Source organism: Porcisia hertigi, chromosome 31 (genome assembly GCF_017918235.1).
Source record: "Porcisia hertigi strain C119 chromosome 31, whole genome shotgun sequence".
NCBI classification, from domain to species: Eukaryota; Euglenozoa; class Kinetoplastea; order Trypanosomatida; family Trypanosomatidae; genus Porcisia; species Porcisia hertigi.
The window spans coordinates 114,666-132,185 of record NC_090590.1 but is presented as its reverse complement, the minus strand read 5'-3'; the positions used below and the strand labels follow the sequence as shown (position 1 = coordinate 132,185).

General features: G+C 56.3%; 4 protein-coding genes across 4 annotated transcripts; all 4 read left to right on the top strand.

Moving 5' to 3' along the window:
• Positions 1-308: 308 nt before the first annotated feature.
• JKF63_03779 (uncharacterized protein) lies at positions 309-4,553 on the top strand (the record flags this gene model as incomplete). Its single annotated transcript, XM_067899777.1, has 1 exon — positions 309-4,553. One exon carries the CDS (start codon positions 309-311, stop codon positions 4,551-4,553), a length of 4,245 nt encoding a protein of 1,414 aa, XP_067754983.1.
• Positions 4,554-5,062: 509 nt separating this feature from the next.
• Positions 5,063-7,105, top strand: JKF63_03778 (uncharacterized protein; the record flags this gene model as incomplete). Its single annotated transcript, XM_067899776.1, has 1 exon — positions 5,063-7,105. One exon carries the CDS (start codon positions 5,063-5,065, stop codon positions 7,103-7,105), a length of 2,043 nt encoding a protein of 680 aa, XP_067754982.1.
• Positions 7,106-8,361: 1,256 nt separating this feature from the next.
• Positions 8,362-11,334, top strand: JKF63_03777 (uncharacterized protein; the record flags this gene model as incomplete). Its single annotated transcript, XM_067899775.1, has 1 exon — positions 8,362-11,334. The coding sequence occupies one exon, from the start codon at positions 8,362-8,364 to the stop codon at positions 11,332-11,334; it is 2,973 nt and encodes a 990-aa protein (XP_067754981.1).
• Positions 11,335-12,953: 1,619 nt separating this feature from the next.
• Positions 12,954-14,486, top strand: JKF63_03776 (uncharacterized protein; the record flags this gene model as incomplete). The annotated part of the gene is made up of 1 exon (XM_067899774.1): positions 12,954-14,486. One exon carries the CDS (start codon positions 12,954-12,956, stop codon positions 14,484-14,486), a length of 1,533 nt encoding a protein of 510 aa, XP_067754980.1.
• Between the last annotated feature and the right edge of the window lie 3,034 nt (positions 14,487-17,520).

The window sequence follows — 17,520 nt, the reverse complement described above, 5'->3', positions numbered from 1 at the left end:
CCTCTTATCGTGTGGTGTAGCGATGCCATTGCCACTTGTGTGGGCTACTGTGTAAAGGTCTACGCCATCTTGGTGTGCCCCCCTCCCCCCATCCCCATCCCCATCCCCTCTCCTCCCCCCTCTCCTCTCCTCCCCGATTTGTACGCCAGCGAGACGGGCCCATTTTTCCTCATTCGTCGACTGGAGGTCTGGCGCACGATACTATAACGATAGCAGGTAAGCGACTCGACTTTTCCATCTGCGCATACACGCGGGCGCCCAAACGCACGAGGTTGCGACTCCCCCGTGGGGGTAATGCACCTATCAGTATGCACCACAGCGTTCCCTCATTGAATAGCCCGAGACGGAGCGGCGTCGTCTCGGCGAGCGCCTCCCATCGGACAGCATCTCCGGCGCCGGAGTTGTCCTCAACACGTGGGCGACGCTCTCAGTGCAGTGGTCACAACGAGGAAGGCAGCAGTGCATCTTCGGTCGGTCGCCGCCGGCGTCGGCGAACACTCGGCAGGTCACGCACGCTTTGCCATGCAGATGTCTGCCGCTTCCCTTCACATCGTTGCCCCTCAGCAGTCCTTCTGGATCCTTTCCCCAATTCACGCATTCATTCCCTCTGCGTCGCGGGTCTCTCGACGCTTGTGACGGCCCACCGCACTGGCCTTCGACTTTATCGGGAGCGCCGACTCCCTGCGCCGGTGGCCCCCACAGTGCAGCCCGACTCCGCGTCCTCCTCAACGCTGATCAGTTTGGCAGATCGACTTTCCAGCAGCCCTACCGTTGCAACGGCATCACCCCAGGCGGTGTCTCGCGCCGTTGGGGAGACCACCGGCGTGTTTGATCTGATCGAGACCCGTCAGCGGTTTCAGGTGCGTGACTCATACTTGTGTGCGTCGATGCAGACTGCCCTCGTCAATGGCGCCGTTTACCTGTCCAAGTGGAGTCGGTACTTTTGCGTCGCGTCAGGCAGTGACGGCGACGTGCACAGCGTCTCCGTCATGAGTAGTGGAGCGCACTTCTGTCTGGGCCACACGAAGCACCAGGCGAATAAGGTGGTGTGCATGCAGTGCACGCATCTGGCTCTGGAGCCGTATCACCCCCTTTCCCTGACACCGGCCGTGGTGAGCGTCGATGAGGTGGGTACGGTGGTCCTTTTCGACATTGAAAAAGAAACGGCGTCGGTCCTCGAGCAGGCACCCATGTGGTATCGCCAGACCCCTGCGCGCCCGAGGGAGAGGAGAACGGCTCCAGACGGCGGTGAGCTGACAAGCCGAATCGGGGGGGATAGTAGTGTGCACGCCATTGGCGACCGTCACCAGCTTCCTCTGCAGCAACAGCGCCTCACACCTGAGGAGGAGGGCTACGTACTGGACACAATGGAGAAGGTGGCCGCATCGGAGCGTGTTGCGTACCACCTCGAGCATGGAGTTGCGACGCGTGTCGCTCTCATTGGTCCGTGTCTGGAGCTGTGCAACCGTTGCCACAACGCCTTCTCGCAGCCAGCGTCGTCATCACGGGGGTACAAGCTGGTGAGTGTGTACCTCAGCTCACGTGCACAAGACTTACCCGCAGATGCGGCCCAACTAACGCAGGCGAGCGGTGGTGATGGCAGTGGGGCTGCTGAGCTCAACGTTGTGTTGCTGCGAGTTCTTTGGGGTCCTCGCCGCGCTTTTGTGCTGGAAGAGTTGCGCCTAGTCCAACAGGCGGCTCCCACAGATGTGTGCGATGTTGGCATCGCCATGAGCGCGCCTCCCTACCAAGTAGGACTGCCAATGACGTTGTTGCTAGCGCGGCCTGCCCTGGAGATGTGGAGTTTGTTTGGATGCACCGGAGATCTTTTGGAGACGCGTAGGGTGTACACCGCGAACTGCGACGGTCCAAACCGCGGATGTCGCCGCGCCGCCTCAGAGTTTTTTCTTCACTGGATCCCCCTCGGCCGCCACCGGCTGGTGGTCGGGAATGGCGACGAAGAGATGTCGTGGTTTTGCACAGCAGCCGTGACAAACGATGGCACAGTGTTGCTTCTTGGCAGTGTACCCGTGTCTGTGGATCGCTGTGGGCATGGGTCGGCAGTCCCACTGGCCGCACCTCATCAGGTCGGTCACAATACCCCTGCTGCCATCCAGAAAGAGCTGACAGCGGAGTCGTTCAAGGACGCGGATCTGGAGGCTTGGCTGGACGACATTAGCGTCCCCGGTTTTCGGTGCGCGTCGCGGCCGGAGGCAAAGTATGGCTCCGCCACTGCTGCAGCTCCTAAAGCTGCCGAAGTCTCGGGGACAGAGAGTACGCCCATGGATAACGATGCCGACGATGACAGCGTTTCCGCTTCCCGTCACAACGTTACGCTTCCGTACACGGTGCTGCTGGAACTTTATACCCCTAAGCGGTCTTCCAAAAGTCACATGCGCGCCGATACGCCCTCTTTCTCGACTGGCGTGGTGTCTGTGTTGCCAGACTGGACGGCGAATCGCCTGCTGCTCTTCCGCGGGGATGACGAAGCGCTACTAAGCGTGCCGCTGCCATTCGTCGAGAAAGTCGCTACGCTGACTGATACCAACGGGTACGACGCTGACCCTCGTGAGGTGAATGATGGCTCAGCGAAACCGATTGATCCTGCGAACGTCGTTGACGGTGCACTGTCTTCACCCCGAGTACCCCGAGTGCACCACGCAACGCCGGATGGAGCACAGCCAGGTGGGATGACGCAGTATTTAAGGGAGGTCACCAGTAAAGCCGCCACCGCCGCTTCGCAGGGGTGGTCGTCCTCAATCCAGCGCTGGACTCCATCTGTATCGTCCCACCTCTTGTACTTCGACGCGTCCCGCGGCACTCCTACCGAGGCTCAACCAGCACCGAATAGTTCATCATCGCAGGAGGCGCAGGCACCCGCACCAGGTAGTCGCGCAGCGGTCCTTTCCTCCGATACCGCGACAGTGGCCGTATCTACTGACGTCGCGGCCGACAGCCATGAGCCTCGTCACTTCTTCTCTTTCACGCGACCTCTAATGTCTGCTCTGTTTCACCTGACGGACGAAGACGAACAACCCGCGCTGCCGGCTGTCATGAGGGCGCCACTTGAGGGGGCAATTCCTGATGTCAAGAGCACAGGGAAGATTTCCAATATCGCGCTGTCTGCGCCGCCCACGCAGGAACCCAGCGCTGATGTCGACGACTCGCCCTCGCTTGGCCTTCCACCCCGGGCCGCCTCTGCCGGTGTTCAACGCAGTGGTAGCCCGCATCACCGCCACCACTACCACTACCACTGCCCTCATCATCGGCGACACAACTCCACCAGAGAAAGCAGCACAGCCGGCAGCTCACGCTATCGCTCCACGCGCAGGTCTTCACATCTCAGCAGTACCTCACCTGACAACTCCTTGACCGTGACGCGTACTGCCACTATTGAGGATGGGCCTGCGGTGCAGGCGTCTTACATGGCTGCGCAGATGGCTCTTTTAAAAGAGGAGTCCGAGGCGAAGAGCGGCAGTCGCGCCTCAGCCACTGGGCTTTTTGCGGACAGCGCTGAGGGCGCTAGCCACATGTTTGCCAGCGCCATGTCTCGGGGGCAGTATGCGCTTCGTCGTCTCACCGAGGTGGAGGAGCCGTTGGCACGCAATGGGCTGCTCTATGCGTGGAAGGATGGACATAATGACTTGTACATCCGCTTCTCAGTCGAGCGGGACGAAAGGCGGCAATGGAAGGTCACCGATGCGGTGGGCACACACGCACAGCCTTCCTCTTTGAGGGGCGAGAACGTTCCTTTCTTGCGGGATGTGTCGAAGCGCAGTCACCAGTCGCCTAGACCACACCTGACCCTCTGTCGGCCATCTGAGGTGGAGAACGGCCTGCACTCAATGGGCTTCCCCTCTCAGTACAACGCCACTGTGCTCAAGCGCGCCGCAACAGTGGGCATCGCGAACTGCTTCGACTTCAGCGCGTACTTTGCGACTCTACAAGTACCCCAGTACGTGCTGGACCTCCAAGAGCGGGATAAGTGCCGGTTTGAACTGGAGGACCTGCGCCTCCAACAGGCCAAGGACTTAGCGCGCCTACACCCCTACGATATGGTGACCATCTTCCAGAACGAAGAGCGGGTAGATGCCAATGATACGGAATGGCGCCTGCACGCCACCTTCCCGTATGACGATGCTCAGGACGGACATGCCGTGGATTTGCAGCAACTCAACCGCGATGCCGCGGGAAGCCGCTCGGCGGTCGCGGGGTTGGAGTGGCGGTGGGCAGATGCATCGGAGACGGAGGCGTGGGGCAAAGAGCATGACCCGGCGTGGAACTCCAGGAGCCGTCTTAAGAGTCTCATGAAGGAGCTGAAGGACTGGGAGGTGGGGCCGTGGGTATACGCCACCCGTTGGCCGTCGCGGGAGGAGGAGCTGCAAGGGGCGCACGGTTTCACTTGGAGCACCTCGGAATCTCCTGAGCACCGGTGTCGTCGCCGCCAGCTCACCCGCCTTCGCATTAGCATTGTGGAACGTGAGCAGCAGAGGGATCTAATCGCGTCTCACCAACGTGAATTGGATAGGCTTCGAGAGGAGCTTGGACTGTAAATGCGGGGGCCACGAGGAGCGAAAGATGCCGCAGTAACTAGTTGCTGTCATGATGACAGTAGAGAAACGCGCTGGGTTGTGCAGATGAGGGGAATGGGAGGTGAAGGGATCGGGGTACTTGACTTGTCTGAGTGACCACCCCCTTCTCTCTATTCCCAGCGGTTTCAAGTGCCCTTTAGCTGGGGCTCTGTAATGGGAGCTAGAAGGTGCGTGTATCTGTGTGCGTGCTACGCGCAGCGTTGGTTTTCGCCCACAGACACACGCACATCTGTGCAGATAACCGATCAGCGGTAAAAAAAAAATCTCATATTTGTCTGATATGGACGCGTGGTGGAGTCGGAGTATCAGGCAAGTTGATCCCGGCGCCTTTCTTCTGACTCTCTCTCTCTTTCCCTCTCCCCCTTTTCCCCCTCTCTCATCGTTGTGGCATCCACTCGCTTTTTTGTGTTTTTCATCATGTGTGTTTCCTTTTTGTTTTCGCATGTCTCAGACGAGAGTCTTCACCGCTTATGCAACACACGTGTCACCTCTGGGCTCGGTCTGTATTTGAGACACCGTCGGTCGAGTTGCGCAAGGCGGCAAGCCGAGCCGCTCGCCTAAGTTCCTTGCGCCTGAAGGGGAAGAAGGCCACGACGAACATCTACCACAAAGAGCAGTACATCAATGCCTTTGTCGAGGCGCACAGCGCCAAGTTGGTTCACAAGCATGTTGTCTCTTCCCTTGCCAGCTCCAAGAACATCGAGAGAACGCCTGACGCGGCCCTTACCGCTTCCCATCAGCTGAGAACGCTGGCACTGGAGCTCAATACGCGATATGGCACTCAGAGCTCCGCTGCAGTGTTGGATCACTCAGACACGGCGGCGAATCCAGCGCACGAGCTCACGGCACCACGCATTGGCACTCTCTCACATACCCCTCAAGTCGAGTTTGGTGCGTGGCGCAGCACGAGTCGTGGGGACACCCGTCTACAACGGCGCCTGCGCTCAGCCGATGTGATGCGGCACTGTGTGATTCGCGAAGCCCGCACACCGCCATCTCTCTCGCCGGAGGTGATCGAGCGGATGATGGTGACGCCACGGCTCCCGGCACCCGCTCGCCGCGTACTTGCCTATTTGAGGTCAGCGCATTTCAAGCGTGGTGAGGGCCTTGTGAGCTTTGCTCGGCTGCAGTCGCAGCTTGCGGCGGCTCTGCGTGTCCTTCAGTACTCACCTGAGCTCCAGCGAGCCGTCGCCCTCTATGCAGTTCTCTGTCTGGGCACTTTCGGGGACTGGCACACCGCCTCTGCGCTTGTTGTATCGCTGGTTCAGGAGTGGCCGGCATTTATTGCATCAAACGACAAGAGTTCCACTGACATGATGAAGGCAGTACACGAGGACCGCTCGCACATGATCGCGCTGTTCCTGGAGACTGTGCGCTGCAGCTGCTCGAAGCCCTCCTTCACAGCCCCGTCAATCGACGAACTGGAGAGAGTGTGTACTGCGCTGCACAAACCATTCGAAGAAGGGGTTCATCAAACGACTGCATTTCTCAGTCTCGCAAGCGAACCGCTTGACGATACCCGTAAGAATAGCAACGGCGCTGCTGTCCCATGCACGCCTTGCTGGGATCCTGTCGTGTCTGCACCCCTGCTGTCCCTAATGGGGATGCACAGGCCCACGGACGGTTGCCTTTCCCAAAGTGAGACGGCACGAATAAAGTCTCTGGCGGGGCGTTTTTGCATCCACCGGAGTCGCTCTTCTTCTTGTTGGTCCTCTGCAGCCACAGGCACTATCGCGCCATCGTACATGCCTGCCTTAGCGTGGGGCGAGTATATACGGGCACTGCACCGCTGTGGTGCCTCTTTGGAGGAGTTGCAAGAGGCGACCGACCGCATCACAGACAGAGCCTACACACGCCACGCTGACGCGCTGCTCTCGAGCACGCATGTGTGGAACGCATACCTCGCCTGCAGCCCTGGGAGCCACGCCAAATGGGTGTACGAGAAAAATTTGCGCGCCTACAGGGTGAAGGAGACACCCGCCACCACGGCGGCGGTCATGACGGCTTTGCTGCGGGAGGGGACGGCCGAGAGTCGAGCGGAGGCTCGGGTACTGTGGAAACGTTGCCAACACGCGCACGCATCCAGCAAGACGGTCCTGCACACCTGCAGCACTTTGAACGCTCATATTCGATTGCTGGAGGCGGAGGGCCAATCAGCCACACTTCAAGGGCTTCTTACCTCCTTTGAGGGGCTTTATGAGCCGTTTGGCGTGACGTTGGAGTCCTTTTCACGGGCAGTGGAAGAGGTGCGCCGACGGAGCAGTAGCGGTTCCGAGATTGCAGAAGGCTTAGGTTTGCTTGACCACATCTGCAACACGCACACCTTTCTTATTCCCCCACTCGTGCGTTACGCTCTTGTTCAGGCCGTTGCGCAGACAAGTACTTCCGTGGCACCTGAGACAGCCACCATGGCGGGCTACGATGACACGGCGGGGACTGTGCGATCCGTCCCAGGCCCGTCCTCGACAGCTGAGTTTGAGTTATCTGCGGAAGACCTCGCCGAGATACTCTAGCTGGACCGCTGTGTGGAATGAGGCGTGTGTGGTGATACACTGCGAATGGGTCTCGTTTATGTCCACTCCAGATGTTTCTTATCGTTACCTCGCCCTTCACCCAAAATCAACGCATTGTCGAATGGTGTGAGGGAGAGTCTCTCTCTTCCTCCTCCTCCTCTTTCTCCTCCTCCTTGCCCCCAATCGTTGTCCCCCAGCGCTGCGCAGGGCCTCACGCTTCCCCTCTCTCTTTTTCTCTCTTTGCGTGTTTTCGTACGAGGGGGATGTCGATCTGTCTCTGTCTCTGTCTCTGTCTCTGTCTCTCTGTGTGTGTGTGTGTGTGTGTGTGCACGCCGTAAAAATAAAAGTATTTTGCCTCCCATTTGGGGGGAGGGGGCGATCCCTTTTTTTTCCTCTCCCGTGCATTGGCGTCTCTGTCACGCACACATTTCAGCCCCACTGGCCAGCCGAGATGCTCCACACCCTGCGCACCGCTCTTCTCTGTCTCACCACCCTACGGGCATGAGTGTGCCAAAGTAACCCCCCCTCTCCCCCTCTCTCTCTCTCTCCCTCGTTTTTCTTCTTTGTCTATGTCTTGCGCACCTCGCAGATCCCCGACTCGCGCAACTTGTATTTGTGCGGGTGTTCCCCTGCTTTTTGACCTTCTTGATTCGCACACACGCGTGCATACACGCGCACACACACACACACACTCACACACACACCCGCACCAAGTGCAGTGGTATTGGCCTTCTTTCATTTTTTTTTTCTGTCAGGAGGGTCCTGAGGCAGGGAAAGCAGAAGATTGAGTCGAGTCGCATTATACAACTGCTGTGCTGCTGCTAGGTAAAACTATATGCCTGTGGGTCGCCCACCGTCCCTGCAGCAATTCGCACTGCATTGGTGGCGCTCCCCTCCATCCCTCCCCCTCGATACACAGGCAAATATCTACACGCACTAGAAGCGAGCGACTCCTTCACGTACCTCGTTGCCATGAGAGGGAAGGCGTAAAAAGGAAGAAGGAGAACACACACACACACACACACACGAGTGAACGGAGACCCAAAGGGGGGGGGGAGAGAGAGGCGCACGTGTAGAACAAAGAGAAAATATCCCGAGCACCTCTGCATTCGCGTCAGTCTCGTGCCTCTGGTTCTCGATCGGGCTATTGGGGTGCCACCTCATGCTTTCTTGAAGAAAGCCAGCACACTTTGTCAGCACCACGCCCGTTCACCCTCTCCTCTTCCCCAGGGGCGCGCGTGTGAGATTGGGCGGGGATGTTTCAATGTCCCGATGAACATGTGGAGGCTCTCGATGAGGTGAAGCGGGCGGTCGGCATTCATCACCGCTACCTCGACGGGTGGGTCTACCTTTTTCTTGCAAACAAAAATTTTAATGTTGCGGAAGCGGCTGCGAAGTTGTGTCGACGCAATGATATGGAGCGCACTGTATTTTCAAAGTACACCATGACGGACAGTCTGCGCAAGTCGATGCGGGCAGGCATTGTCCAGTACATTGGCCGAGACAAGGAGGGGCGTCCGGTTCTCTACTTCAACACGGCGCGAGACAGCCCCAAGGCGGAGCAACGGCCTGAGCGGCAGGCGAACATGGATATGTTTCTCAGTTGGTCTGTGCGCTGCGACCGAAAGAACCCAACGGCGACGGTGACGTGGCTCATCAATCAAAAAAACGCTTCCTTGATGCGCAACACAGATCTAATCTTCCAAAAGGATATGGCACTGCGCGTCAGTAAGTTCTTCCCCGGCGTCGTGGCTCGCATTCTCGTCTGCAACATGAGTAGTGCGCTGACACTCGTGATAAAGCCGCTCCTACGCCAGCTGCCGAAGGCGATCAGCGATTGTATCTTTCTCTTCTCTGCGAGCGACATTAAGAAGGGCGAACTGCTGAAGCGCATTGACGCGAACGTGCTGCCGGTCGAGATGGGCGGCTGCAACGACTGCGATCATGCCCCAAATTACGAGCGCTTTGCTGTCACAATCGAGGACTACTTTAGCCGCTGCATCACAGCCCTCAACCAAAACATCTCCATCAAGGACATGGAAGTGATGGAGGAGTTCGGCGTCGGCAAGGACGGTACCCCCATGGCGCCAGCAGCTGAAGGTGCGCCTGACAGGTCCAGTCGCCCTGCATTCGCCACAAACAGCGCATTTGCCGTGAAAGAGACAGAGGCGTACGGCGGCGTGGCGACCCTTCCGTCGAATATCGCCACTCTGGCCAGTGAGGAGATGCACGTTGTCGCCACCCTGCAGGACCCGTGCACCGTGACGGTGGACACGGGAGGGCAGAAAATTACGATTCAGAGCACCGCCTGTCGAGGTCCACAGCAGACGTCTCTTGCGCCCTTCACACATGACAATGCCGCCATCGATTTGAGCACGTCGTTTAAGTCTCTCTCCCTCACCCGATCACAGTGTACTCACCGCGTGCCGAGCTGTGAGCTCTTCGATTGCGTTAGCGACATGGGCGACTTCACTGAGGACCTCGTCGACTCGGACACCAGCACAGAGGGACTATACCGGATACACCTCAGCGGGATTGAGGAGTTCTCATACTCGGCGGTGCTGCGCGAGATGCTCACTCAGCGCCAGAGCAGCGATGATCTCATCGCGGAGCGGTGGGACGCGTGTGTTCGGGATTGGATTTCCTTTCGTTGCCAGTGTGTGGAACTCGTGCCAAAGCTGGAGCACTTTTTGGAGTCGTTACGACTCGGCGCCGTGCTGTTGGCGGATGAAGAGGTCACCGCCAAGCTGCGCAGCTGCAGCCACTTCATGCTCAACCTTTTTCCTCAGACACAACAGACAATCACTTTTCCTTTGCTGGACTGGTACGCGATGGGGACAGCGGCGCGACACCGTAGCGGTTCTGCTGCCGCTGCCTCCCAGGCGAGCAACAAAAAAGCGGGGGGCTCTGTCGTGGCGGAGGCGTTCACCGGTAATGCGCGGCGGCTTTCGTTCCGGTTGGACTGCACGTCGCCTGACAATGTGCTTCTCTCAGCTCAGGCCGCTGCTATCGAGTTTGTCGAGGAGTGGGATGGGTTGATTGAGGTGGAGCAGTGCAAGAAACAAGTGGTGGGCCGCCTGGTGCGGATGGGGCTGCCGCAGGCTGACCGCGGAACTGTCGAGGCGCAGCTTCACTGTAGAGCGCATCGACTGTGGGCGAAGCTCGTTCCGCTTTTCCGCGTCTACATCGAAGCCAAAGTGGGCATCTCCATCGCGGGGTTCATTCGGCACTACGGGTTGCTCGTCTCTGGTGGTCGCATTGATGAGACGGCTGAATGGTACCGACAACTATTTTCGGCAGTTCTGCAGTACCGCGAGCTGCAGCGGCGCAACTGGCTCTTCTACGTCTTTCCTCCACTGGGGCATGGTGGTGAGAGGGCAGACGAGCCGCCAAGGATGGAGGATCTGCTGCGGGCGCACGGGGACGCCGAAACCGATGTGGATGCTGCCGTGAGGATGATGACGTTGGTGACAAAGTCCATGCGTTACACCACAGACCATTTCAATGCAGAGGGTGCCGGCGGTGTCTTGGCGACGCGCACCATTGTGGAGCGGTATCTCGAGTCAAGCAAGGCAAAGATCTACATCCCGTACGAGGTGCAGCGTACTGGTGTATTGCCTAGTGAGAGCATTGAGCGATACAGAACAGCAGCAGTGGCATGCCTGACAGATGCAGAGGCGCTGTTACAGGAGTTTCTGTTCGCGATCGTGTCTTCGATGATGCTTAAGCACGGATATCCATCTGACATGTCCGATGCGGAGATCTGGTCGCAGCTGCAGCTGGCCAATGCAGAGAACGCGGCGGCTATTCAAGAGCGCTACGAGCAGCAGCGAGTGGCCATTTCATTCGCGCGTGTCTGCTCCGAGCTGCAGGGCAGTTTTGGCTACGATGGGATGGGTATACTCACCACATATCCAGCAGCGAGCATCCAAGCGGACGGCTACGAGCTGGGCCTGGAGTTACTCCTAGCGGTGGCTATTCTGAAAAGCCGGCGGAGCAGCAGCGGCATCCACGGACGTGTAGGGAAGAATTCACCAGCTTACGCTGGTCTCTCGTCTCCCGTGACGGCATCCAGCGAGGACAAGATGCCTGTGCAGGGTGTAGACGGAGCCTTGCGTGAGGTCACGGGAGCCTTGCTCGTCGATACCGAGTCCCTGTTGAGGACGCTAAACGCGATGAGCCATTCGGGGTCGCAACTTGCCGCTCTCAAGCGCATCTTCATCTACTGACATCCCGATACCTGTTCCCGTGTTTTGGAATGGTGTTTGTCGCGCTTTCCTCTGCTTGCGTCCGTCTGATTGCGTGTGCGTGCGTCTGTGTGTGTATGTATGCAGGTCTTGCTGGGAAGGGAAAATAATCTATGTGCATAAGAGATCGGATGTGTGCGGGGAGGAGGGGGGGGCCGTCAAGTAGTTACCCCTTCTCCTTGAGTGTTTCTTCCTTTTCTCATCTTTGAATACCGAACGCCAATCTCTGCATCATTTTTTTTCCTCGCACTCGCTCCTTACTCTCCCCTCGGATATTTACCCCTTCCCCCGCTGTGCGTCAACGTGCTCCTCCATACGTAAGAGTTGCTTTGCTGAGGGGCTTGCCTACGCCCACGATTCGCAGTCGGCCGTTTCACTTTCAGGGTCCTCCTCTTGCCGCGCAACAGCATACGTAAGCCCAACGCCCCACACCAGCAGGACGTGCTCACAGGCCCATTCTTCTGTAGTGCGGGGCGGTGGTGCACACGCATCCCGGAAGTGCCAACACCCTGTTCAGAGGACCGCCTGCGCCTTCCACTCTCGCCGCCCTCGCGTCGCGGATTGCCTTCACAGCTGCTCCCCCATTATACTAGGAGCCCTGCCATGCGCTCTCCCCCTCCCTCCCTAGGTGGCGCAGGCTCGCCCACCGCTAGGCGCTGAGGGTCCGCTGATGCATACCCCGCCCCTCCGTCCCCTTTGACACGCCACCTGTTCTGTGGGGGGAGAGGGTGTGCGTGTGTGTGTGTGTGTGGGAGGGAGGGGGGGGGGAGGGGGCACAATCACGTACACTGTCGCCCGTCGCACCAACGCAGCGTCATGGAGAAAACGACCCCATCACATTAGTAGTCAGGGGCACATCGCTCTGATGCCCCTACGTGACGGGTGCTTGGCCTTGCCAAGGGTTCATCCGCACCGGCAGGGATGTAAAGGGGCCTTGCTGGGCAACCCCACCGAGCCTCAAGTCGATTCCTGGCGCCCCACAGACGGGGCCCTCTCCTGCCTCAGCTCATCGGGGGTGGGAAATGGGGGAGGAGGGGGAAGAGTGAGGTGGTGGTATAAGTGGGTCAACTCACACGAGTGGAGCACCCCTACGTGTTCCTCACGTGTGCTGTGCATCAGGAGCGTACTGTTTCCTTTTCACTCTATCACTTGCCGGCAGGATGCTGCTTCCCCCCCCCCCTCCCCACCTGTAGCTCTACACAACTGGCATGATTGTCTCTGATGGTGTTTCCATGGGAGGGAGGATCTGCTCCACTTGCGTCGTCTATTCCTCTCACACTTCCTCCGCCGCCTCCTTTTTTTCGCTCTCCCCTCCCACTATTCTTTCTTGGTTGTCGATGGATCGATGTACCCGTGCGAAGATTTGTTTTCTAAGTTTTCTTCGCTCATCCAACAGTTGAAGAAACGATCGCTCTCTCTCTCTCTCTCACACGCACACACACACACACACACACACACTCAAACATCATCCCGTAGGAGACGTGTCGGTACGGACTTCCCTTTTTGTGAGGCTTCTTCAACCAACACCGTTCCACATTACACCCCCTCCCCCCCCCCAAAGGGCGGCCCTGCTTTAGTGAAGTTCACTCGCGCAGATAGCGATGACCTCAGTCCCTCGAAAATCCTCGGGGTGCTCCCAACCGTGTAACGCACAAAATGCCGAATGGGAGTACGACTCCCCGACCAGAGACGGTGCGGAGCATCTCGTGGATGAGGAACAAGCGGATGGCGCGTATGGCTCTGACAAGAAGGGGATGTCGACCCCCGACGACGTCCATGTCGGGAAGAACCCGCTGAGCTTTTCCATAATCACGCCAGAAGACCGCATCGCCCAGTTTGACAGGGAGCAACAAGAGCGGGTTATGCGTCGTCGTACGGAGGTGGGCATCTTCCAGCGGTGGTTCGGTTACGTCCTTCCCTACGGCGGTGTCGTAGCCTCCGGCATCAACTTAGCGAGTTCTTGCCTTGGTGTCGGTATTATCGCCCTCCCTTCTGCCTTCTATGCCTCGGGTCTCGTCATGGCCCTGATTTACATGGTTTCCATTGCTTGTCTAACGGTGTACTCGTACGTGCTTCTAGCCACGGTTGCGAAGAAAACTGGGCTGCGCAATTATGAGCAGATTGTGCGCACGCTGATGGGCCCAGGCGCGGACTACTTCCTCGCATTCTGTCTCTGGTTTCTGAGCTTCGGTGCAGAGGTGTCGTACGCGATTTCGCTGAAAGATCTACTGACGGCCTTCCTGAATGCGTCCCCCTCCACGCCGCCGTTCCTAAGGACGGCCACCGGTAAGCGTCTGGTGACCTCTGCCGTGTGGTTCGTGTTGATGCTGCCGCTGTGCCTGCCGAAGGAAATCAACTCGCTGCGCTACGTCTCTTGCATCGCCGTCGCGTTTGTGGTTTACTTTGCCTTCGCCATGATAATTCACAGCTGCCTGAATGGGCTGCAGGAGAATCCTCGACCTACTGTGAAGTACTTCAACACGGGAAACTCCGCCATCAATGGCTTAGCCACTTTTTTGTACGCTTTCATTTCGCAGCTTAACGCGATGGAGGTGGCAGGGGAGATGTACAAATTTTCTGTGCCACGCATGACCGTTGCAGCCACGATTGGTGTCGGTATCTGCTTTGTGCTGTACGCTTTCGCTGGTATCTTCGGGTACCTCGACTTTGGTCCGAAGGTGGCCGACTCTGCGCTGAAGAAGTACAACCCCATTGAGGATAAGATGATGAGCGTGGGCTACAGTGGCCTCATGCTGAAGCTGTGCGTCGGTTATGGTCTGCATATGATCCCGGTGCGTGATGCCATTTACCACGTGTGCCACACCAGCGTACGCGCGATTCCGTGGTGGAAGAACGCGTGTGTGTGCACGTCCATGGCGATTCTCTCGCTGGTCGCTGCCCTGTTTATCCCAAACATCACCGTCGTATTTGCACTCGTTGGTGGCTTCTCTGGCGGCTTCATCGCTTACATCTACCCCGCTCTCATGGTGATGTACGCCGGCAATTGGTCCTTCTCGGCTGTTGGGTGGTTTCACTACATCGCCACTTACATACTGCTCCTCGTTGGCGTCATTGCCGTAGTGTGGGGCACCGGCACAGCCATATACACCCAAATCACGACACTGAGTTCGTAAGCGGGAGATGCGTGTTGATACGTGCATGTATTTCTCTCTCGCTATATATACATATACATATATATGTGTGTGTGTGTGTGCGTGCTGCGGCGTAACTGTATTTTACCTCCTCCTCCTCCTCCTCCCTCCCCCCGCTTTCTCCATCTCTTGTCTTTTAAGCGTTTTTCTTTTGACTCTTTTAAAAAAATTTCCCGTTTTCCTCTTCTCCCCTCTTCTCCCCCCCTCTTTTCACCACCAGCCTCTGTATATGTCCCCGCCCCACCCACACTGCAGATGTTGACTCTCGCGCGTTTTTTTTTTGTGGAGGTGTGAGCGTGCGTCCGTCTTTCGTTGGTGCGGTCTCTCATATATATATGTATATATTTTTTTTACCCCAGAGCGCTGTGTGTGTGTGTGCCCATTTTGGTTTTGATTATATATATGTGTATATATATGTGTATATATATATATGTCAGTGTATACGTATGTGTGTTACCACCGAAGCAAAGATGAAACAACAACAAAAAAAGAAATGGCAACACCGCACAAGGGAGCGAGGAGGAGGAGGGCAGAAGGCGAAAAGGTCTCAACCTCCACTTCTTTCACCGGGCTTCCTACTCTGCGATTGTCTCCTCTTCTCTCCCTCGCATACGTTTGCCGTAGAGCTCCTCCTGTTTGTTTCTTTCATTTTCTCTCTCTGTGTGGAGTGCGTCATCTCTCTTCCTTCCAGTGGTACATACATATATACACACAATCACATGTATGTATATAGCCACATAGGTGTGTGTATGTACAAATATGTATATATGTGTGTGTATATGTGTCGACATGCACAACATATTAATTATTCACTTCTATTTCTATTCCAGTATATATATATATATATTCATGAATACTTGCAATTCAAAAAAAAATTATTCATTCTCGATACTGGATGATTTCGCGTATATATTTTTTTGCGTGTTGTTGTTGTTCTAAATCTCACACTCTTTTCCACGTCCATGTTTTCCCCGTTTCATAATTTTTTTCTGTTGTCGCTTTATTGAAATTCGAGCTGTTTTCTCTCCTCTTTTTTTTTTAACGTGTTCGCTCCTCCTCCTTCAATTTTTTTTATCTTCACCTTTCTTCGCCCCATCCCGATCTCTCTTTTTTTTGTTCTCATACGCACATACGGCACTTCCCTTTGGTCGTGTTTGTACTGCGTATTACGAGGAGTGTGCATGCGTCCTTTTCACAGAAACTCGCTCTCCTGTCGAATCTTCGACTTTTTTAAATTTTATTTTTGACGTCTAGTTGACACCACTCACCTGTTGTATACCCCCCTGTCTGTGGTTACCCTTTTCCTCTTCCCCCTAAACAAAGTGGATTCACTTCTGTTTTCCCTCATGCCCTCTCTTCGCAAAGCTTATTCGAGTTTTTTTTTGTGTTCTTGGGGCTTTCTTTTCTCAGTATCGACGCATCATCCCTCGCCCCCCGCGCACCTTTCACCCCAGCCAACTCGCCACACCGGGCACGTATTCGCGTGCGCACGCGCGCGCGTGTGTGTATGTGGGTGCGCTAATGGACAGATGCGTGCGTTTTTTTTTTGTTTTTCATCAGTGCTACCTTTCGGCAAATGACGTAATTCCACTCATCCCCCCTTTCCACTTCTCTATATATATTTTTCCTGTTTTTTTTCCCTCCTCTTCCTCCTCCTCCCCCCTTCCCCATCACAATTCTTGATCGAGAGGCCTTCGATGTATTCACGTACATTATATGAGTTTTTTTTTAAATTTATTTTCATACCTAATTCTCTCTCTACATATATACATATACATACATATATATACATACATGTGCGTGCGTCTGTGTGTATGTGTGTGTACGGTTCATTTTATATTTGATTTGTAAACAACAAAGAGGGGATTTTCAACCAGTCCGTATTTTTCTTCTTTTCTTTTCCCCTTCTCCTCCTTTGTTTTCTTTTTTTCGAAAAAACTCCAATAAAACGCCAAAAAGAAATTAAACATGCGATCCCGGATGTGTGTGTTGTCATGTCTTTGTGTGTGTGTGTGTGTGTACTATCTGGCAATCGGGATCTCTCGTGCGCTTTCCCTCCTCTCAGCGCCTGTCCCCCTCCCCCTCCCCTTCCCCTTTTCCCTCTCCCTTTCTTCTACCCCTCCTCCTCCTCCTCGCTAATCTTGATGGGGACGATGGAAGCCCAAGAGAGGTGCTCAGAAACGGAAAAGGAGGGGGGGGAGGGTAATCGGTGTGATGGGTGGCGCTAACCGCACATCTCGTGTCCGCATGGGCGCACCGAGACAGGGACAAGGCCGCAAGGTGTGGGCGCTGGCGCATCAACGCACGTACTGCTGTGCATGTGACTTTAGTTGTGCTTGACTAACCCACGCATGCACTGTACATGAGGGATAGAGGAGCCCGTGGTGTACCCGCGTCTATGGATATCGGGTGCCCGGGGATGGTGTGCGCGTGTCAGGTAGGCGGACTCAAAAGTAGAAGGAGTCATTGGCGACGTCGCCTCCAGAAAAGGGTTGGCGTGCTCCTCCTTTCCAAACTGGCGACGCCGAGGACTGGTCGCACGTGTTTACCTGCTCGCCCACCGCAGTGCATCTCCACCCGCGGAATCCGAGAGGAAAGTGCTCACGGACATGCACACGAGTTGTGTATCCGTGACCGCTCTCTGACGTACACACGACCACACACACACACACACACAGGGACACACGCACACACGGAAACATGAGACCGTCGGCAACGCACGCCGCTCTTGGTCCCCCCTTTTTTTGAGCCGCTGCCCCACCTCGCGGCTGTCAACTGGATGTACTGCACAGCTCTGCGCAGTGCTGGTGTTTACAGGCACCTGTCTGTCGGTGTCTGTGCAGTGAGGGTGGGGGTGGGGGGGATATGCGGGGGCTGTGTTGAGGTGCGGGCGGCTTTCGCTGGCTTGTGTTTCGTGCGGCTGAATACCGTCGCTTCTCTTCACGCCGTCCCTCCCCCTTTTCCTTCCAATGGCTTGCTTAATGCGGATGTGTGAAGTCCGTGGCATCGCCCCTCC